Source organism: Microcaecilia unicolor, chromosome 6 (genome assembly GCF_901765095.1).
Source record: "Microcaecilia unicolor chromosome 6, aMicUni1.1, whole genome shotgun sequence".
Classification (NCBI taxonomy): Eukaryota; Metazoa; Chordata; class Amphibia; order Gymnophiona; family Siphonopidae; genus Microcaecilia; species Microcaecilia unicolor.
In genome coordinates this window covers 199846287-199868320 of record NC_044036.1, presented here as the reverse complement: position 1 = coordinate 199868320, position 22034 = coordinate 199846287, and the positions used below count along the sequence as shown (strand labels likewise).

Here is a 22034-nt window from a genome sequence, read left to right as displayed (position 1 = left end):
TGAAGAGCCCTAGCCGCTTTAGCCTTTCCTCATAGGGAAGTCGTTCCATTCCCTTTACCCCAGCTGCGGGGTCGTCTAGAAGCAAAGAGATCTTAGATTCCTTACAGGAAGAATTGTTCCGGCAACGGGTGACGAAACTGACGTGGGATGGAGCTGTTCTGGACCTGGTGCTGACGTCAAGGCGGTGGACCATTTGGCATCTAGTGGTCATCATATGGTATGGTTCAATATTAAAACAGAAGAGAGGGCTCACTCGAGACTGAAGGTCCTGGACTTCAAAGGAACTAACTTTGCAGAGATGGGAGAATTTCTCAAGGAACAGTTAGCGGGATGGGAACAGCTGAAGGATGCAGAACAGCAATGGACAAGACTGAAAGGAGTTATATTAAAGGCAACTAACCTTTATGTTAGAAAATTACATAAAAGTAAGAGGAAAAGAAGTCCTCTCTGGTACTCGAATGTAGTAGTAGAAAAAGTAAGGGAAAGAAGGCTAGCCTTTGCACGTTATAAGACGACTCAGAAAGAGGAAGACAGGAGAAAATATCTAAATAAGCGAAGAGAAGCTGGAAAAGCTATCAGGACAGCGAAGCGGCAAATGGAGGAAAAGATAGCTAATACGGTAAAATTGGGGGACAAGACCTTTTTCAGATATGTAAGTGACAAGAGGAAGGGCCATAATAGCATTGTGAGGCTCAAAGCTGAGGGAGAGAAATATGTGGAAGATGATAAGGATAAAGCTGAACTAATTAACGATTATTTTAGCTCTGTGTTCACGAATGAAAGACCGTGGGTAGGGCTGCAGAAAACAAAGGCTAAAGGGGACGGATGGATGGTAGACCAAGACCCGTTTACAGAGGACTGTGTTTGTGAGGAGCTTGCCAAACTAAAAGTAGACAGAGCGATGGGGCCTGATGGAATACACCCGAGGGTGCTTAAGGAACTCAGAGAAGTTCTGTCGGCTCTGCTGACGGACCTCTTCAATGCTTCCTTAGAAACTGGAGTGGTCCCGGTGGACTGGAGAAGGGCGAATGTTAGCCTGACCTCGGTGGTGAGTAAGCTAATGGAAACGCTTCTAAAAAGGAGGATTGTGACATTTCTTGAACTAAATGGAATGCGACACTCGAGGCAGCATGGCTTCACTAGTGGCAGGTCGTGTCAGACGAATCTGTCTTCTTCGACTGGGTGGCCAAACAGTTGGATATGGGAGGGGCGCTTGACGTGGTATACCTGGATTTCAGCAAAGCCTTTGACACGGTTCCGCACAGGCGACTGATAAATAAATTGAGTGCCCTCGGAGTGGGACCTAGAGTAACGGATTAGGTAAAAAATTGGTTGAATGGTAGGAGACAGAGGGTGGTGGTAAATGGAGCTTGCTCTGAAGAAAAGGAGGTGGTCAGTTGAGTACCGCAGGAATCGGTCCTAGGGCCGGCTCTTTTTAACGTCTTTGTGAGCGATATTGCGGAAGGGCTGTCTAGTAAGGTTCGTCTCTTTGCAGATGATACTAAACTCTGCAACAGGATGGACACCCTGGAGGGTGTGAATGACATGAGGAAGGACCTAGCAAAGCTAGAGGAATGGACCGATATTTGGCAACTAAGGTTTAATCCAAATGCAGGGTCATGCACTTGGGTCACAAAAATCCGAGGGAATGGTACAGTATAGGGGGTGTAGTGCGTCAGTGTGCGAAGGAAGAGCGGGACTTGGGGATGATTGTGTCTGACGACCTTAAAGCTTTCAAACAGGTAGAAAAAGCGACGGCCAAAGTCAGAAGGATGCTTGGGTGCACAAAGAGAGGCATGACCAGCAGGAAAAAGGAGGTGATAGTGCCTTTGTATAGGTCTCTGGTGAGGCCTCATTTAGAGTACTGCGTGCAGTTCTGGAGACCGCACCTACGGAAAGATATAAACAGGATGGAGTCGGTCCAGATGGCGGCTACAAAATTAGTAAGCGGTCTTGAAAGCAAGAATTATATGGGCAGGCTTATGAACGTCAACATGTATAAGCTGGAAGAGAGCAGGGAAAGAGATGACACGATAGAAACATTTAAATATCTCAAGGGCATTTATGTACAGGAAGAGAGCCTTTTTCAAATGAAGGAGAACTCTGGAATGAGGGAGCATACGACAAAGTTAAGAGGGAATAGGCTTAGGAGTAACCTAAGGAAGTATTATTTCACAGAAAGGGTGGTAGAGGCGTGGAATGGCCTCCAGGTGGAGGTGCTGGAGTGGAGGACTGTTCCAGAATTTAAAAAGGCATGGGATAAGCATGTGGGATCGCTTAGGAACAGGAAGAATTAGGGGTTATAGAGGATGGGCAGACTGGATGGGTCATATGGCCTTTATCTGCCGTCATGTTTCTATGTTTCTATGAGGTACTTTGTCAAACGCCTTCTGAAAATCCAGATACACAATATCAACTGGCTCACCTTTATTCACGTTTGTTCACCCCTTCAAAGATTTGTAGTAGATTGGTGAGGCAAGATTTCCATTCACAAAATCCATGTTGACTTTGTCTCATTAATCTATGCTTTTGATTATGCTCTGTAATTTTGTTCTTGGAACCTTTTTTTAAAAATCGGCATTACACTAGCCATCCTCCAATCTTCCGGTACCACGCTCGATTTTAAGAATAAATTACAAATCAATAACAGTAGCTCTGCCAGCTCATTTTTTAGTTCTATCAGTACCTGAATGAGGTATCAGGAACCGAATGAGGAAAATAAGAAGCGGCATAGGGAATGTCAAGTCAGATGCAAAGCGCTGATAAGAAAGGCAAATGGGATTTTGAAAGAAAGATAGCGTTAGAGGCGAAAACTGATAGTAAAACTTTTTTTAGATACAGTAAAAGCAGGAAACCGGCAAAAGAATCGGTTGGCCCACGGGATGACTCGGGTGTAAAAGGGGCAATCAAGGAAGAGAAAAAAATAGCAGAAAAACTAAATGAGTTCTTTGCCTCGGTCTTCACCGAGGAAGATTTGGGAGGGATACCGGTGCCGGACAGGGTATTCGTAGCTGAAGAGTCGGAAAACCTTATTGAAATATCTGTAAATCTGGAAGACGCAATGGAGCAGTTCTGCAAACTGAAGAGTAGCAAATCTCCTGGACCAGATGGTATTCACCCTAGGGTACTGATAGAACTAAAAAACGAGCTGGCAGGGCTACTGTTATTGATTTGTAATTTATCCTTAAAATCGAGCGTGGTACCAGAAGATTGGAGGGTGGCCAATGTAACGCCGATATTTTTAAAAGGTTCCAGTGGAGACCCGGGAAATTATAGACCGGTGAGTCTGACGTCGGTACCGGGCAAAATGGTAGAAACTATTATTAAGAACAAAATTACAGAGCACGTTCAAAAGCATGGACTAATGGGACAAAGTCAACATGGATTTAGTAAAGGGAAGTCTTGCCTCACCAATCTGCTGCATTTCTTTGAAGGGGTAAACAAACATGTGGACAAAGGTGAGCCGGTTGATATTGTGTATCTAGATTTTCAGAAGGCGTTTGATAAGGTCCCTCATGAAAGACTACAGAGGAAATTAGAGGGACATGGGATCGGAAGTAGTGTTGTACTGTGGATTAAAAACTGGTTGATAGATAGGAAACAGAGAGTAGGACTAAAAGGTCAATATTCGCAATGGAGAAGGGTAGTTAGCAGGGTCCCGAAGGGATTGGTGCTGGGACCTCTGCTTCTTAACATATTCATAAATGACCTAGAGATGGGGGTAACTAGTGAGGTAATCAAATTTGCCGATGACACAAAGTTATTCAAAGTCATCAAATTGCGGGAAGATTGTGCTACAAGAGGACCTTACGAGACTGGGAGACTGGGTGTCTAAATGGCAGGTGACGTTTAATGTGAACAAGTGCAAAGTGATGCATGTGGGAAAGAGGAACCCAAACTATAACTACACCATGCAAGGTTCAGTGTTGGGAGTCACGGACCGAGAAAAGGATCTATGTGTCGTCGTTGATGATACATTGAAAACTTCTGTTCAATGTGCTGCTGCGGCTAGGAAAGCAAATAGAATGTTGGGTACCATTAGGAAAGGGATGGAAAACAAAAATAAGGATATTATTCTGCCGTTGTATCGCTCCATGGTGCGACTGCACCTTGAGTATTGGGTTCAATTCTGGTCGCCGCACCTCAAAAAAGATATAGTGGAATTGGAAAAGGTGCAGAGAAGGGCGACAAAGATGATACAGGGGATGGGACGGCTTCCCTATCAGGATAGGCTGAAGAGGATGGGGATCTTCAGCTTGGAGAAAAGGCGGCTGAGGGGAGATATGATAAAGGTCTATAAGATAATGAGTGGAATGGAACAGGTCGATGTGGAGTGTCTGTTTACGCTTTCCAAAAATACTAGGACAAGGGTGCATGCGATGAAGCTGCAGTGTGGTAAATTTAAAACGAATCGGAGGAAATTTTTCTTCACTCCAACACATAGTTAAACTCTGGAATTCGCTGCCGGAAAAGGTGGTTAAGGCGGTTAACCTAGCGAATTTCAAATGGGTTGGACGGCTTCCTGGTGGAAAAAGCCATAGAATGTTATTGAATGGACGAGGGAATACAGTATTTCTAGGATGGACGGGACAAATTGCTTGTTCTTTTGGCCGCTGTCGGTGACAGAGTGCTGGGCTCGATGGACCCTTGGTCTGTCCCAGCATGGCGATACTTATGTACTTATGTACCCTGGGGTGAAAACCATCTGGTCCAGGAGATTTGCTACTCTTCAGTTTGCAGAACTGCTCCATTACGTCTTCCAGGTTTAAAGATATTTCATTAAGTTTTTCCAATTCTTCAACTTTGAATACCCTGTCCAGCACCGGTATCTCACCCAAATCTTCCCCGGTGAAGACCGAAGAAAAGAACTAATTTAGTTTTTCTGCTATTTCTTTGTCTTCCTTGATCGCCCCTTTTTACAACCTGGTCATCCAGCAGGCCAACCAATTCTTTTTGCCGGTTTCCTGCTTTTAATGTATCTAAAAAAAAGTCACCAGGCGATCCAGGCGAACCTATTTTATCTCTCGTACTCTCCATCCACTTGTCCTGAGACTTGGCTTTGCCCTGAAGACTATGCTTAAGCTGCAGCCCTGTGTCACGGTTACCCTTTTCTCCCATACTCCTCACCCGGTTGGCTGGGGAGGTGGTGTCGGGCTACTACTCTCACCCTCTTGTAAGTTTCAACCTTCCACCTCAGTCTCACTGCTTTTCTTCCTTCAAAGTCCACTCCATCCGTCTATTCAGTCCTCTACCTCTCCGAGTAGCAGTCATTTATCGACTCCCTGATAAGTCCCTTTCTTCCTTTCTCATTGACTGATTCCTGGCTTTCCTTCTTTCTTGAACCTTCATTTCATTCCCTCATTCTTTGGGTTTTTAACATTCATACTAATGATCCCTCTTGACTCTTATGCTTTTCAGTTTCTCGCTTTAACATCCTCTTTCAATCTTCAACTGTGCTCCAACCCTACTCACCAGAATGGCCACTGTCTTGATCTTACCTTTTTCTCCAACTGCTCACTCTCCAGTTTCTGCTCCTCATCTCTTCCCCTCTCTGACCATCATCTGATAAATTTCACACAAACTCCCTCCCCCCCAGTCCCTTCCACGCTCCGCCCCGCCTCCAGTCCCGTCCAATCTCCATCAATACATTAGGGAATCTTCAAGCTGTTGACTCTTCTACTCTGTCCTCCAATGTTTCAAACCTCTTCTCAACCACTATGCTATCCAAATCTGTCAATGAGGCTGTCTCTTCCTCTATTCTATTCTCTCCTCTGTTCTGGATAATCTTGCTCCTCCCATTCCCTGTTCTGTAAGTGTACCAAACCCCAGCCTTAGCTGACCTCTAGAATCTGCTACCTACGTTCCTGTGCTGATCTGCTGAATCCCGTGCGCATGCTGACTTCATACATTTCAAATTCTTTCTGAACTCCTTCCAGTCTGCTCTTTCACTTGCCAACTGAATCCAGCTGACAAACTCTTTTGGCTCAAACCCTCGACATCTCTTTGCCACACTGAACTCTCTCCTCAAAGTGCCTTTACCTCCAACTCTCACTTCACTTTCTCCCCAGACTCTGGGTTGAGTACTTTCAGACGGTTCACAGATTAACCTTGAATTCTCAACCAAGTCACGTCCTCCTCTCCTTCTCTCAGTCCATTCTCTCAACACTCTTTCAACCTCTGCCCTCTTTTCTGAAATCACTGATGGGAAAACTGCACATGTTCTTTCCTCCTCCAAACTGACTACCTGTTCCTCTGATGCTATTCCCACCCATGTACTCAGCACTACTTCTCCTACTGTCATCCGTTCCATCTGTCATATCCTCAGTCTTTCACTTTCCACTGCGACTGTTCCTGATGCTTTCAAAAATGTCGCAGTTACACCAATCCTCAAAAAATCTTCATTAGACCCTACCTGTCCTTCTAACTATCACCCCCATCTCCCTCCTTCCTTTCCTATCCAAGATACTTGGAACGTGCTGTTCACCACCGTTGTCATGACTTTCTTTCATCTGAAGCTATTCTTGATCCACTTCAATCTGGCTTTCACTCTCTTCATTCAACTGAAACAGCTCTTGCTAAAGTCTCCAATGACCTGTTCCTGGCCAGATCCAAAGGTCTCTATTCTATCCTCATCCTTCTCGATCTATCTGCTGCTTTTGACACTGTCGATCACCACCTACTCCTTGATATGTTGTCCTCGCTTGGATTTCAAAGTTCTGCTCTTTCCTGGTTTTCCTCTTTTCTCTCCCAGTGTATACTCTGGTGGATTCTCCTCCACTTGTATCCCACTATCAGTTGGTGGACCATCGGTCTGACCCAATATGGCTATTTTTATGTTCTTGCTGTGCTCTGCCTCTGTTCCTGTTGGGCCCCTTCAGCAGAATTTATTCTGTAGCTGTGGCTTGAGCCACAAAGCAAGGCGTCAACACATTTATTCATAGATCCTCCATCCTGCATTACTGTATGCTTGGTGTAGCTTTTAACACTGTCAGCAGGGAGGGCCATTCTTGAAGTGGGCAGGGTTGCATGAACTGTAGTTACTTCCCCAAGTCCTTGCTACTGTAGTAACCCCTACTAACAGGCATCTCTTTCTGGGCATTAGCCCACATGATTACATTGGATATTGACACAGCATTTAAGAGGGTAATGGTATAAACTCAGTTTTGCAGGTAAATAGTCTCTTATAAAATTAGGTCATGCCTGAAAGTATGCACAGTGCAAGCTGATGCATACTTCTATAGCAGGCAAGCACAAGGACAGAGTTGTGATTTAAGTGTGTACTTTATCAAATACATGTGTATCTGTGTAAAGAACACACTCACATTCATATCTACTCTCGAGAAGGTGTACTGCCTGTATCTTTATAAAACAGCATCACAGAGCCGGTGGTGGGAGGCCGGACTGGTGGTTGGGAGGCAGGGATAGTGCTGGGCAGACTTATATGGTCTGTGCCAGAGTCGGTGGTGGGAGGCGGGGATAGTGCTGGGCAGACTTATACGGTCTGTGCCCTGAAGAGCACAGGTACAAATCAAAGTAGGGTATACACAAAAAGTAGCACATAAGAGTTATCTTGTTGGGCAGACTGGATGGACCGTGCAGGTCTTTTTCTGCCGTCATCTACTATGTTACTATGTTAAGTAGGCATGACCTGAGGTGCTCTGTTATAAAATTACCCTCTTAGAGCACACAGAAGAGAAGTCATTGATATTTAGTACTGGCATGTACCGCTCAAAAAAATTTTTTTTTTAAAGCCAGGACCTGGATCGATTTTCTTTCAAGAGGATTCCCTGATGGAGCCAAAACACACAAGGAAAGACTTAACTTCTCACAGAAATTTGACACTAGTTTTCCGTACAAAAAAAATGAAAACAAAACCCCATCACTGGCAAGTTCAAAAAAAGAAAACAAATAACAAGAAAGGATTCCAAAAGATATAAATATTGGAGAAATACTAATGACTTTCATTTTAAGGTTCCAGATTAGGACTAGGTAAGAGAGAAAAGCTGAAATAATAGGTGAAATGTGGTATTCTTGGAGCAGACTTCTAAAATAGATGGGAACATCATCATAATTCAAATGTGTGTGTTTTTATGTCTCACACCCTCATCCTGATTTCTCTGTTGGCTGTTTTTCCAAGTTAAAATCTCTCTTTCATAATACAGGGTCTGCAGTTTAAACACAACTTTTGTTGTAATAAGCTTAAGGTTGCAATGTTCCATTCTATTCTGTGTCTTATACTCCGCCTTTTCAAAAAAAAGATTCAAGGCAGATTACAGCGCAAGATCTTCTACATAAATATAAGAATAACATACAGACCAGTATAAAAACCCATAAAAAAGTTCCACACTCTAATTTGGAAACAAATGTGCTCTTAGAGATTTCCAAAGAGCAAAATAGGAAGTAATTTGTCTAATCACATTTGGAAGACTGTTCTATACTTTCACACTCTGATATTAAAACCAATGATTTCAAACAAATATATATATATATTTTTTTACAGAGGGATAACCTAATCATAACATCGAAACAGCTCAAGAATTAAAACAATTGATAGGAAGGTTGAATAGTTGTATAAGTTCTGCAAAGTTTTGGCCATATAAGGATTTAAATATTAAACAAACTAATTTAAATTCAATTCATAATTTAATTGGAAGCCAATGAAACGTTTTCAGAAGAGGAGATGCTCTTCCAAACTTACCTAGTCACCTTGCTGGTGTATTTTGAAGCAATTGAAGTTTTTGAGGCAACTTGACTGAAAATCAACTAAATGAAGAGTTACAATAATCCTAAAGCTGTTGTGACTTAAAGAGGAAGGGATGGGTTGGAGATGATGCAATCTAAAAAGAATTTCTTTGCTAGGTCATTTATCTGGGCCTCAAAAGTTAAATTTCAAGTCTAGTATTATTCCCGACACCTTTGATTTATTCTCTATTCAGAGAATTTCTCCAGTGGTCAGAGATAAATCTCTCTCTGGTATAAAGTCCACTCTTGAGAAGCTGCAACAGTAAAGTTATTGCAGAGGCAGTCACAGATACCACTGGACTGGATCTATGAAGCAACCTTGGTTTCCATCTAATCACTTTTTCAACTTTGCCAAGTAGAGATCTACAGCAGTGACCTGAAACTAGAGCGTGAATTCTATAACAGCATCTGGGTGCCAAGCCAATATCTACACGGCTACAGTTAGGCACACCGACTTATGCAATCTCAACTGCAGGCACAAATATACAGCACTTTAGTGTATGCTCTATAAGATACACTAGTAAACTTTGGTCCCTTCCATCCCCTACGTGCCTCCCTATGAGCAGCTTCTTGCATTTACACACCAAACAAGCTTGGTGCACATCATTTTGAGAATAGTGCTGATAATATTTGATAATTTTAGCATGCAAGTGGCACACTCAGATGCTAAATGTATAGAATAAGTGGGAAAATGTACTGTTAGTCTAATAGAAAAATGTCACTTTATGTTCCTTTTTTTTTTTAAAACCTCCTCTCCTCTAACACATGTACCCCTCCACCCCAAACATCTTGCGAAAACGCCCAAAAGGTAGCTGGTTGCTGGCCTCCCTTAATGAAAAGTAGCCACTCTGGCTGAATACTGGTTGGCTGCCAACCTTACTAGTCTTCCCTGTGGAGCAATGTTGGCTAATTTATCCATAGCATTTCCCAAAATGATTCCCCCCCTTCATTCTTCCCTTTGGAAGAACTACTTCAAAGGAAGACCTTTACTGAAAACCCAATTTTGACATACTCTGCAAATGTTATCAGTGTTTGTAAAACTCTGACTTTTTTTCAATCCTGTAAATGTCAATTAAGTTGGCAAAAATCCATTGTGAACTCCTTAAAGGGCTAAGAAAATGGGAGTGAAGGTTACACCAAGATCAGAAAAGGATCTGTTCTTGCTGTTTGACAACTGCATAGGATTATAAACTGGCCATATTACTTAAGCACAGACTACTCTAGATCCAGTTTTAATCCCACTGTATTTATGGACTTTTAGTCCCACTTTTTCTTGAGAAAACAGAACTATAGGCCCGGTTGAGACCAAGACTAGATCAGTTTGTCCCTGAAAATATACAATGGTTTGATAATGGTCTTATCAATGCTTTATTTAACAAAAGCCTTGATTACCTGAGGGAAGTCAGTCTGAACCAGGGAAGGTTTCAGATCACACCAAAAAGACAGAAGGGAAGAGGAGGAGGAAGAAAGCATAATCTATTTCAAACCTGTGTTGTCCATCTGTCCGTCCTCCCCCTCCATTTGACTTTTCTTCTGTATCGCTTTCATCTCTGGGACGTAGAAATCTCCCTGGCGCGAAAGAGGACACACAAAGTAGATTTTGTCTCCTTTGTAGATTTCGATCCAGGGGTGGGCACACAGCTTCCTCTCCTGAAAAACAAAGAAGAAATACTGGAGTGATTCGATAAAAGGCTTAGTGCAGGAAGGTCACTAGCTCAAAAGGTGTCATACAATGAGGTTTTGATCTCAACCCAGCCTACAGCTAGCAAGTATCAGCACTGCAAAGAGAGACCAATAGCACACAATGATACTCAATCCTACTTTTGGCTATTTAAGGCCACAAAAGTGGCAATTACTGTGCTACTTTGTTTTTCTCCTCCACTGCAAAAAAAACTTCAGAAGTGAATGGAATTGGATGCCACCCATTGACAAAAAGGTTGATGCAGGCTAGAAGTCCTCACGTATGGGTGACCTCATCCAATTAAGCCCAGACAATGAGAGGTAATCAAAGTTTTCCAGAACACTGCACCACACATATGAGGGTTCCCTTAGTGGCACTGTTGTGCAAGACAACGTCAGGTTTGGTAGTAGTCTTGAAACCAATTCCTTTAAGTGGTGGGTGGAAATGTGAGAACTTCTATGTTGTTATCCATGTAGCTGGCCAAGAAAACAAATAAAATGTTAGGAATTAATTGGAAAGGAATGGAGAATAAAACAGCGATTATTATTATACCTCTACTGCTCCTTGGCCTAACTCTGGTCACTGCATCTCAAACAAACAAACAAATAAAAAAGTACAGCAGAATTATAAAAGGTAAAGGTAGGGCAAACAGAACAATAAAAGGGCTGGAATGTCTCCTCTAAAGTCTAAAGAAGTTAGGGCTCCTTCTGCTTGGAGGAGAGACAGCTGTGGGGAGAAAGTCTATAAAACGAGTGGTGTGGAATAGAACAGGTAAACTTGAATCGATGGTTTACACCTTCAGGACACACAAAGACTAGGGGACAACCCATGAAGTTACAAAGGAATACATTTAAAACAAATAGAACATATTTATTTTTACTTAATGTACAGATTAAGCTCTGCAATTTGTTACTGGATGCTGTGGTAAAGGTAGTTAGTGTAGGTAGCTTCAACAAAGGTTTAGACTAGTTTCTGAAGGAAAAGTCCATAACCCATTATCATCAAGATAGATCTGGAGTGGAGTGGAAGAGTAGCCTAGTGGTTACTGCAGTGGACTTTGATCCTGGGGAACAGAGTTCGATTCCCACTGCACCTCCTTGTGACTCTGGGCAAGTCACTTAACCCTCCATTGCCCCTGGTACAAAATACGTACCTGAATATATGTAAACCACTTTGAATGTAGTTGCAAAAACCTCAGAAAGGCAGTATATCAAGTCCCATTTCCCTTCCCCCTCTCGATAAGCATCAGGAAATCTAATCTGCTTTTTCTGATCCTGCAAAGTGCTTGGACCTCGATTTACCAATGATGGAAAAAAGAAACTTAACTTGATAGACCTCTGGTTTGACCTAATATGATAATGTTCTTATGATAAGCAGATAAACTTCTTATATATATGTATACACATATATATACACACACATATATATATATATACATATATATATATATATATATATATACGTATATATATATATATATATATATATATATATATATATATATATACACAGAGAGAGAGAGAGAGAAAAGAAAAACAAGAAAAAAGATGTACAACAGGATCCACCTTGGTACCTCACACCCAGCACCAACAGTATCAACACTCATATAGAAAAGTGGCACTCCCCAGGGGCAGGATATTAATGTGAAGACATCAATGGGTTTCGGAGTTGGTGCAGATCATCATTCTGTCCATGTTGAGCACATATAGTGAGGAAGCTCTGGCCATCATTGTTCACCATCAATGTGTAGATCCCAGTGGGCAAGAGAAATCTTCACAGTGCAAACTTGGGCTTTACCATCCTTCAGGGTCTAAGTCTTTTAACTGTTTCCAAATGGACTCCAGAACTGATTCAACACTTTTCTATATCAGTGTCGATATTGTTGGTGCTGGGTGTGAGGTACCAAGATGGATCTTGTTGTACATCTCCTCAAATAAGATTACCAGTGTCAAGTGTGTCATGACTGAGCTGTAAGAGGAGAGGCGATGTCTTCCTAAGTCACATGATGTGGCTGGACTTCAGAACTTCAGACACCATTGTACAACACCCTCTCCCTCACCCCACTGTTGCAGATAAGCAGTATTCTCTAGGGATGAAGGATTCCTGTTCTGCTCTCAGCACAGTATGTCAAAGAGGACCAGTGATGATGCTGTTAAGAGGTATTCATCAATGCCGGTGCTTAGGAATTAGAATAATTTGATATCTGCAGCTGGGATTTCCGTGATGGTCAGTTCTGGTGATCTTTAATTGATGCTTGATTTTGAGAGTTGATGCACTTGTGATAGCCTTAGAAATAGAGTGCCTTTCCTTTTGTGACCGATGTCCACAGAGACCTCTAGGTGCCATCTTCTGGGAAGTGAGACATGTCAGAATCTCATGGTTAGACCCGAGACCAGACACAAGCCATGGATATCTGTATCAGTATTATCCTGGGGCACCTCCGACACATATATCGAAGCTACTGTGTTATTTGGATTTTGCTCACACTTTTTAGAGATTTATACAACATAGAAAGTATTTTTTTTGAGATGGCAATGGGGTAAAAACAAATAGAAATGGTTACATTAGTACTGAAGAGTAGCAGAATGTATTCTACAGATCTCCCAGAAAAAGTGAAATGGCAACAGCATGGGACCCCATGTGCATATTTAGACACTACTCTAGAAAGCTCTGAATACCTCTCAATATCCACACTCCATCAGATGTCACCATCAATCTCACAGAATAAAAAGGACTGAAACTGAACCCATCCATTTTCATACCTGACTTCCATTATGCAGCACCTGAACCAGTTTGTCTTTAACTAAGAGCTTAATTAGCCACTCCTGAACAGCTGTCCTTAATTATGCCATGCCAAGTTAAAACATGATCTGTGAACATGTCACGTTGGCTAGTTTCTTTCATCCTATATAATAATTCTCGCCTCCAACGTTCTAATGTGCCTGGTACCGTGGCTCCCTCGGAGGTGGTCTGCTAGGCAGTTTAGAATGCACTGACGTCAGTGATGTCACTGACAGCTGATTCCAAGGCAAGGGGAGAAGTAGGGAAACACGCGGAGCATGTTTCGCTACTCCTCCCCCTGCCTGGGAAACAGCTGTCAGTGCCCCCCCCTCGGCGCAACACCGAAGCCCCTGCCCTGCAAAACCGCGACCTACTCCTCCCCCTGCCTACCAATCAGCTCAGTGTCCCCCCCCCCTCGGCGCAACACCCAAGCCCCTCCGCCCCGGTGCAGCACCCAAGCCCCTACCCCCCCTCGACGCATCACCCAAGACCCTCCCCGTGGCGCATCACCAAAGCCCCTACCCCCCTCTCGGGCACATCAACTCCCTCGACACCCGCAGCCGCCAATACTAACGCTGTCCAGCCACTGCTGCTTCTCCTGCTTCTCCTTCTCTGAACTAAACACGAAGGGACTCGCCTTTCCTGTCACATTGAGCACAATTTGCTTTGAATCTATACGGATTGTTATCCAACTTGATAGAAAATAAGTTTCTGTCTTGAAAAACACCAGACCCCTGATGCAGACGCAGGCGCTAGGCACCGAAACACAGCCCGAGTCGGGTCTATCTTGGAATATCAACAGTTGCTAATAAAGAATCGTGTCCCACTTTCCTAAGGCTCTTGGTGCTTCTGTGGTTTTCTTTTTTGGATACAAATGCAAAAAATAATAATAATGATTACGTCTATAGCACGTCCCTGATTCAATTCTCCGGTCACCCAGTCAAAGAATTCAATGAGATTTGTTTGGCACGATTTACCTTTGGTAAAACCATGTTGTCTTGGATCTTGCAACTTATTGACTTCCAGGAAATTCACAATCCTTTCCTTCAGCATCGCTTCCATTACTTTTCCAATAACCGAAGTGAGGCTTACCGGCCTGTAGTTTCCAGCTTCTTCCCTATCACCACTTTTGTGAAGAGGGACTACATCCGCCGTTCTCCAATCCCACGGAACCTCTCCTGTCTCCAAGGATTTATTAAACAAATCTTTAAGAGGACCCGTCAGAACCTCTGTGAGCTCCCTCAATATTCTGGGGTGGATCTCGTCCGGTCCCACGCCTTTGTCCACCTTTAGATTTTCAAGTTGTTCATACACACTCTTCAGTGAACAGTGCTCTATCCACTCCATTATCATCCGTGCTTTTGTCAGTCAATCGTGGTCCTTCTCGAGGATTTTCTTCTGTGAAAACAGAATAAAAGTATCTATTTAGCAAATTTGCTTTTTCTTCATCATTATCTACATAGCGGTTCGCAGCATCTTTCAGTCTTACAATTCCCTTTTAAGTCTTCCTTTCACTAATATACCTGAAGAAATTTAATCAACCCTCCTTACATTTCTAGCCATTTGTTCTTCTGCTTTTGTCAGACGTATCCCTCTCTTGGCTTCTTTCAGTTTCATCCGATATTCCACTCCGTGTTCCTCTAATTGAGTTTTTCTGTCTTTCAGGAACGCCAACTCTTTAGCCTTTATTTTCTCAGCCACTTGCTTGGAGAACCATATCGGTTTCCTTTTTCTCTTGCTTTTATTTACTCTCCTTACATAAAGGTTTGTGGCCATATTTATAGCTTCTTTCAGCCTGGACCACTGTCCTTCCACTTCTCATTCGTCCTCCCAGCCCATCAGCTCCTTCCTCAGGTATTCCCCCATTTTAATAAAGTCAGCATGCTTGAAATCCAGAACTTTGAGTTTTAAATGGCCACCCTCCACTTCAGCTGTCATATCAAACCAAACTGTTAGATGGTCACTGCTGCCCAGGTGGGCACCCACTCGGACATTTGACACTCTATCCCCATTTCTGAGCACCAGATCCAGCGTCACTCTGTCCCTCGTGTAGTCCATCACCATTTGTCTGAGCAGAGCACTCTGAAAAGCATGCACGATCTCTCTACTTCTTTCCGATTCCACAGATGGCACCTTCCAATCTACATCCGGCAGATTGAAATCTCCCAGCAACAGTACCCCTCTCTTCTTTCCCAAGTTTTGAATATCTGCGATCAAATCTTTTTCTAGTTCCTGCAATTGTGTCGGGGGTCTGTAGACAACACCCACGTGGACAGAGGTTCTATCATCTCTTTTTAAGGTGATCCATATCGCTTCTTCCTTTCCCCAGGTCCCTGTCATTTCAGTCGCTGCGATATCATTTCTCACACACAGAGCTACTCCTCCACCTTTACGACCATCTCTATCCTTCCTAAATAGATTATAGCCTAGTTATGTTTGCATCCCATTTGAGGGAACCATTGAACCATGTCTCCGTGATTGCAACGTCTAAGTCTGCCTCCAACATCAGGGCTTGAAGGTCATGAACTTTATTGCTTAGACTGCGAGCATTTGTGGTCATTGCTTTCCATCTACATTTCCTGGTATGTGTTTCAACATTTGTGATTTGGGGGTGTCTTTTCTCTTTGGGTACCTTCATATCTTTTTGTTCCACTTTCATTGCTTCTTCTGCCTCAGTTCTATTTTCAGGATCATCACAGTGCTTAATGGAGCAAAAGAATTCTGTAGGGGCAACACTTATGAGGGCGGATGCTTCTGTGTCACATAACGAAGTCTGCCTGAGCCTACCGTGAACCATATATTCTTAGGAGGTTTTATCCTTTGAGGCAGTGGTGAGAATTTGGTATGATTCTGTGCAGCACGATTTTGTGCAGTCCTAGAAGCTGCTTTAAGTGCATTCAATTCCTGCTTTACTTTACTGAGCTCCTGTTTTAAACTAGCGAGCTGAAGACAGATAGGACAAGCTTTAAGTCTCCAGATGATTGGCCTTGAAACTAAAGCACCACAATTATTACAGAGAATAAAAGTCATCCTGATTGGTTAAAATGAGTATGAACAGGTGTACTATGATGGGGTTGTAATTAGGGTGGAGTTAATTAGTGATAAGTAGTGTATGTAGAAAAGTTATTTGGGAAGTGTCAGTCTTGGGGTGGGTGGGCTTAAGCTTAAGACCTGTGGAGTGTGTTTGCTGTAAGCTATCTCTAGAGCTGTATTTAAATGCACCAGAAATGCCCAAAACCACAGAAATAATGTCAGAATTAAGTCTTATCTATTTGTGTGTGTCCCACTCCTCAGGCACAAACTGAGACAAACTGCGGCAGTCTTCTTGGACAGGGACTCTTCGACTGCACCTACATTTGCAATCTGCCTCAAGTTTGGATTTGGAAATCAAGTAATTAAATCTAAAAATCTAAACGTTTTCTGTTTGAAAAGCTATACAATTAAAAAAAAATGTAAAATCGATCTATCTAATGCCTCCTCTTCCTAAGTCAGTATGTGTAGCACGGAGGCTCATTCATCCTTGCTTAACAAAAGGTGCTGGCTCTCAAATCAACGAAAACAAGAAAAAATATCCCTCATTTTCACAAGGATTTTGACTTTTGAAAGACAATGTACAGGTTAACTGATCCCTTAATTAAAAATCTGAGGGTTTCCTTTGGGAGCTACATAAATTAACATCAAATAGTTTTTATCACATAAGTCACTTAGTCAAAATGTATGACACACATTGCTTATCTATATCTAAGAAGATAATATATCTGGAAGTCACAGGCCAGATTACAGATAAAATGAATTTGTGCACTCTCAATCACTGCAAATTGAAATGAAATGTGAAGCTGCAAATGTGTGTGCTCAGCTAACATCATGAGACAACAGGACAGTAGTAGGATAATGCCTGCTAAGCGCATGATTATATCACTATCAGAAAGAACATTTTTGAATTATCGTTTAACTGTCTAGGAATTCACGCAGCATTTTTCATCAATAATCTGAGCAGTTGTTACTAAAAAGCATCATGGACCAATTACCCATCAGCAACCCAAAAAATTTACATAAGTACATAAGTATTACCATACTGGGAAAGACCAAAGGTCCATCAAGCCCAGCATCCTGTTTCCAACAGTGGCCAATCCAGGTCACAAATACCTGACAAGGTCCCAAAAAAGTACAAAACGTTCTATACTGCTTATCCCAGAAATAGTGGATTTTCCCCAAGTCCATTTAATAATGGTCTATGGACTTTTCCTTTAGGAAGCCAGCAAAACCTTTTTAAAACTCCGATAAGCTAACCGCCTTTACCACATTCTCTGGCAACTTTGTACTTGCTCACCTTAAACGTCATCTGCCATTTGGACGCCCAGTCTCCCAGCCTCGTAAGCTCCTTGTTATGCTACTGCTATGTTTCTGCTAAGCACGGGTTGCCAGATGGGAAAAATTTTCCCCACCCAAAATCAGCCCTAAACCCACCCAAAGTCAAACCCCGCCTCCGTCATTGACCCTGCCCCTGTCACCTCTGACGTCGTCAACCCCGCCCCCCCGATGTCAACCCCGCCCCAGAAAAACTTCTATTGGACCAAATTGGTCCATTAGAAGCCCCAGAAAAGCTTCTATTGGACCAAATTGGACCAATAGAAGCCCTGGAAAAGCTCCTATTGGACCAAAAATTGGACCAATAGAAGGCCCGGAAAAGCGCCCAAACCCGCACAGCTGCAGCGAAAAAAAAGCCCAATTTCCCGCAGCCAGCAGCCTTTGAAAATTTCCCACATCCTCGCTTAAAAACCAGCCCAATTGGGTTGGAAACCGACCCATCTGGCAACTTTGGCTGAGAAGAGGCTGGAACCCACTCTGCTAGGGCTAGGGAGGGGCTGGAACCTTCTCTGCTAGGGTAGATGGGTGGGACTTGGTTGCTATTGGTCAGCTGGGTTGTAGCTAATGTCCGCAGCAGACATCAGTAATCAAGATCTATTTTTACCTGCAGTTTTCAGGTAAGCACTGCTCTAGCGTTAGGATTCTCCAGCTGTGGCCTCTTATCTTATTTCTTCTGAGAGCTGTTGCTCTGTGCGCTGAAGGAATCTGTTTCCTCCTCTTTTGTGTTCCTAGGTGCTGGCTTGTCTGCATTTTCTCTGTGTTCCATTTTGTATTTGTTTGTCTCAGCATGTGGTTAATTGGCTTTTCTCTGCAGCTGGGCTGTGTTCTCTGGTTGACAGGGCAGTGTGTGCCTTCTGTGATGTGTCAACTTGTTTGTTTTACTTCTGTCTGTTGTGGTTCCACCTCTTTTTCTAAGGTTAGTGTGCTATGTTAACCCCTCGCTCTCTGTGTCTGGATGTGTGGGTTATTTGTACCTAAAAGTCTTTGCTCTAGCCAGTACTTCTTTTGCTTAGTTCTCTGTAGTGCAGGATCCTGCTTGGTCTGTCTTGCCTATCTGTCTGGTTCAGCTTCACCTGATACAACTGCTACCTTCTGTTGGCTTGAAGTCCTGCCAGCCACCTGAACCCAGGGGCTCAACTCCTGGGGGACAGTGGATAAATGCAGGTGAAGTCTCGAGAAGCTATTCCGGTATCTTTGTCCCTGCTTTACCCCGTGGAGTCATGTTGTTGCCAGCCGGTTCCTGTGGCTCTGCTTCCGGTAGTTGGGTGCAGGCCGAACGTGTCCTGAAGTTCTCTACCTTTGAGGAGTTTTGCACCTATCCTCGGGCGCCTGGTGTTCTGGGTGAGTACCCTGTGGTTTATTAATTTTTTTTCTAGCTTTGGTTCGGTCCACCCCAGGCCGTTCCTAGATTCCCCTTCTATTCATGGCCTGGGCCCAAGGGCTCACGATCTGAGAGCTAGTGACAGAAGTAACAGTCCTCTTCTAATTTTTCACAATCCTCCTGTGATTTCATGACTTTGAATAAATTTAAATAAGAAATTACTAACAATAGTCCCACAAGTTCATTTTTCAGTTCTATCAGTACTCTGGGATGAATACCATCCGGTCCAGGAGATTTGCTACTCTTCAGTTTGTAGAACTGCCCCATTATATCCTCCAGGTTTACAGAGAATTTATTAAGTTTCTCTGACTTGTCAGAATCGAATACCATTTCTGGCACCGGTATCCCATCCAAATCTTCCACAGTGAAGACCGAAGCAAAGAATTAATTTAATCTCTCCGCTATGGCTTTGTCTTCCCTGATCGCCCCTTTTACTCCTCGGTCATCTAGCGGTCCAACCGATTCTTTTGCCGGCTTCCTGCTTTTAATATACCTAAAAACTTTTTTACTGTTTTTGCCTCCAACGCAATCTTTTTTTCGAAGTCCCTCTTAGCCTTCCTTATCAGCGCTTTGCATTTGACTTGACATTCCTTATGCCATTTCTTATTATTTTCATTCGGTTCCTTCTTCCATTTTCTGAAGGATTTTCTTTTAGCTCTAATAGCTTCCTTCACCTCACTTTTTAATCATGCCGGCTGTCGTTTGGTCTTCCATCCTCCTTTTTTAATACATGGAATATATTTGGCCTGGGCTTCCAGGATGGTGTTTCTGAACAGCATCCACGCCTGATGTAAATTTTTGACGCTTGCAGCTGCTCCTCTTTTCACCATTCTTCTCATTTTATCATAGTCTCCTTTTTTAAAGTTAAACGCTAACGTATTTGATTTCCTATGTATACTTACTTCAAAGCTAATATCAAATCCGATCATATTATAATCACTGTTATCAAGCGGCCCCAGCACCATTACCTCCCGCACCAAATCATGCGCTCCACTAAGGACTAGGTCTAGAATGTTTCCTTCTCTCATCGGCTCCTGTACCAGCTGCTCCATAAAGCTGTCCTTGATTTCATCAAAGAATTTTACCTCCCTAGTGTGCCTTCATGTTACATTTCCCCAATCAATATCAGGGTAATTGAAATCACTCATTATTATTGTGTTGCCCAGTTTGTTTGCGTCCCTTATTTCCTTCAACATTTCTGCATCCGACTGTTCATCCTGGCCAGGCTGTCGGTAGTACACTCCTATCACTATCCTTTTCCCCTTTACATATGGAATTTCAATCCACAGTGATTCCAAGAAGTGTTTTGTTTCCTGCAGAATTTTCAATCTATTTGATTCAAGGCTCTCCTTAATATACAATGCTACCTTCTTCACCAGTTCGAACCACCCTATCACTACGATATAATTTGGACCCTGGTATGACAATGTCCCACTGGTTATCCTCCATCCACCAGGTCTCAGAGAAGTACATAAGTAATGCCATACTAGGAAAAGAACAAAGGTCCATCGAGCCCAGCATCCTGTCCCCAACAGCGGCCAATCCAGGTCAAAGGCACCTGGCAAGCTACCCAAACGTACAAACATTTTATACAAGTTATTCCAGAAATTGTGGATTTTTCCCAAGTCCATTTAGTAGCGGTCTATGGACTTGTCCTTTAGGAAACCGTCCAACCCCTTTTTAAACTCTGCCAATCTAACCGCCTTCAGTACAATCTCCGGAAACGAATTCCAGAGTTGAATTACTCATTGGGTGAAGAAAATGTTTCTCCGATTTGTTTTAAATTTACTACACCATAGTTTCATCGCATACCCCCTAGTCCTAGTATTTTTGGAAAGCGTGAACAGACGCTTCACATCCACCTGTTCCACTCCACTCAGTATTTTATATACCTCTATCGTCTCCTCTCAGCCGTCTCTTCTCCAAGCTGAGAAGCCCTAGCCTCCTTAGTCTTTCTTCATAGGGAAGTAGTCCCATCCCCGCTATCATATTTATCACCCTTCGCTGCACCTTTTCCAGTTCTACTATATCTTTCTTGAGATGCGGCGACCAGGATTGAACATAATACTCAAGGTGCAGTCGCACCATGAAGCAATATATCGGCATTATCACATCCTCACATCTGTTCTCCACACCTTTCCTAATCATACCCAACATTCTATTCGCTTTCCTAGCCTCAGTAGCACACTGAACAGAAGGTTTCAGTGTATTATCAACGATGACACCTAGATCCCTTTCTTGGTCCGTAACTCCTAACGTGGAACCTTGCATGACGTAGCTATAATTCAGGTTCTTTTTTCCCACATGCATCACCTTGCACATCACTCACATTAAATATCATCTGCCATTTAGCCGACCAGTCTCCCAGTCTTGTAAGGTCCTTCTGTAATTTTTCACAATCCTCTCGTGAGTTAACAACTTTGAATAACTGTGTCATCAGCAAATTTAATTACCTCGCTGGTAACTCCCATCTCTAAATCATTTATAAATATATTAAAAAGCAGCGGTTCTAGCACTGACCCCTGAGGAACCCCACTAACTATCCTTTTCCATTCTGAATACTGCCCGTTTAACCCCACCCTCTGTTTCCTACCATTCAACCAGTTTTTAATCCACAACAGGACATTTCCTCCTATCCCATGACCCTCCAATTTCCTCTGTAGCCTTTCATGAGGTACCTTGTCAAACACCTTTTGAAAATCCAGATACACAATATCAACCGGCTCCCCTTTGTCCACATTTATTTACTCCTTCAAAGAATTAAGTAAATTGGTCAGGCAAGATTTCCCCACACTAAAGCCGTGCTGACTTGGTCTCAGTAATTCATGTCCTTGGATGTACTCTGTAATTTTGTTTTTAATAATAGCCTCTACCATTTTCCCCGGCACCGACATCAGACTCACCGGTCTATAATTTCCTGGATCACCCCTAGAACCTTTTTTAAAAATCGGCGTTACATTGGCCACTCTCCAATCTTCCGGTACCACGCTCGATTTTAAGGATAAATTGCATATCATTAACAGAAGCTCCACAAGCTCATTTTTCAGTTCTATCAGTACTCTAGGATGCATACCATCCGGA

General features: G+C 42.9%; 1 protein-coding gene across 1 annotated transcript in view; it reads right to left on the bottom strand.

Annotated features, from left to right (window-relative positions):
* Window positions 1–22034, bottom strand: part of TEX264 (testis expressed 264, ER-phagy receptor) — a 307216-nt gene that overhangs the window by 70564 nt on the left and 214618 nt on the right. Inside the window, exon 3 of the mRNA XM_030206218.1 lies at window positions 10230–10392. Within this exon, the coding sequence (XP_030062078.1) occupies window positions 10230–10392 (163 nt within the window). The remainder of the gene's footprint in view (window positions 1–10229; window positions 10393–22034) is intronic.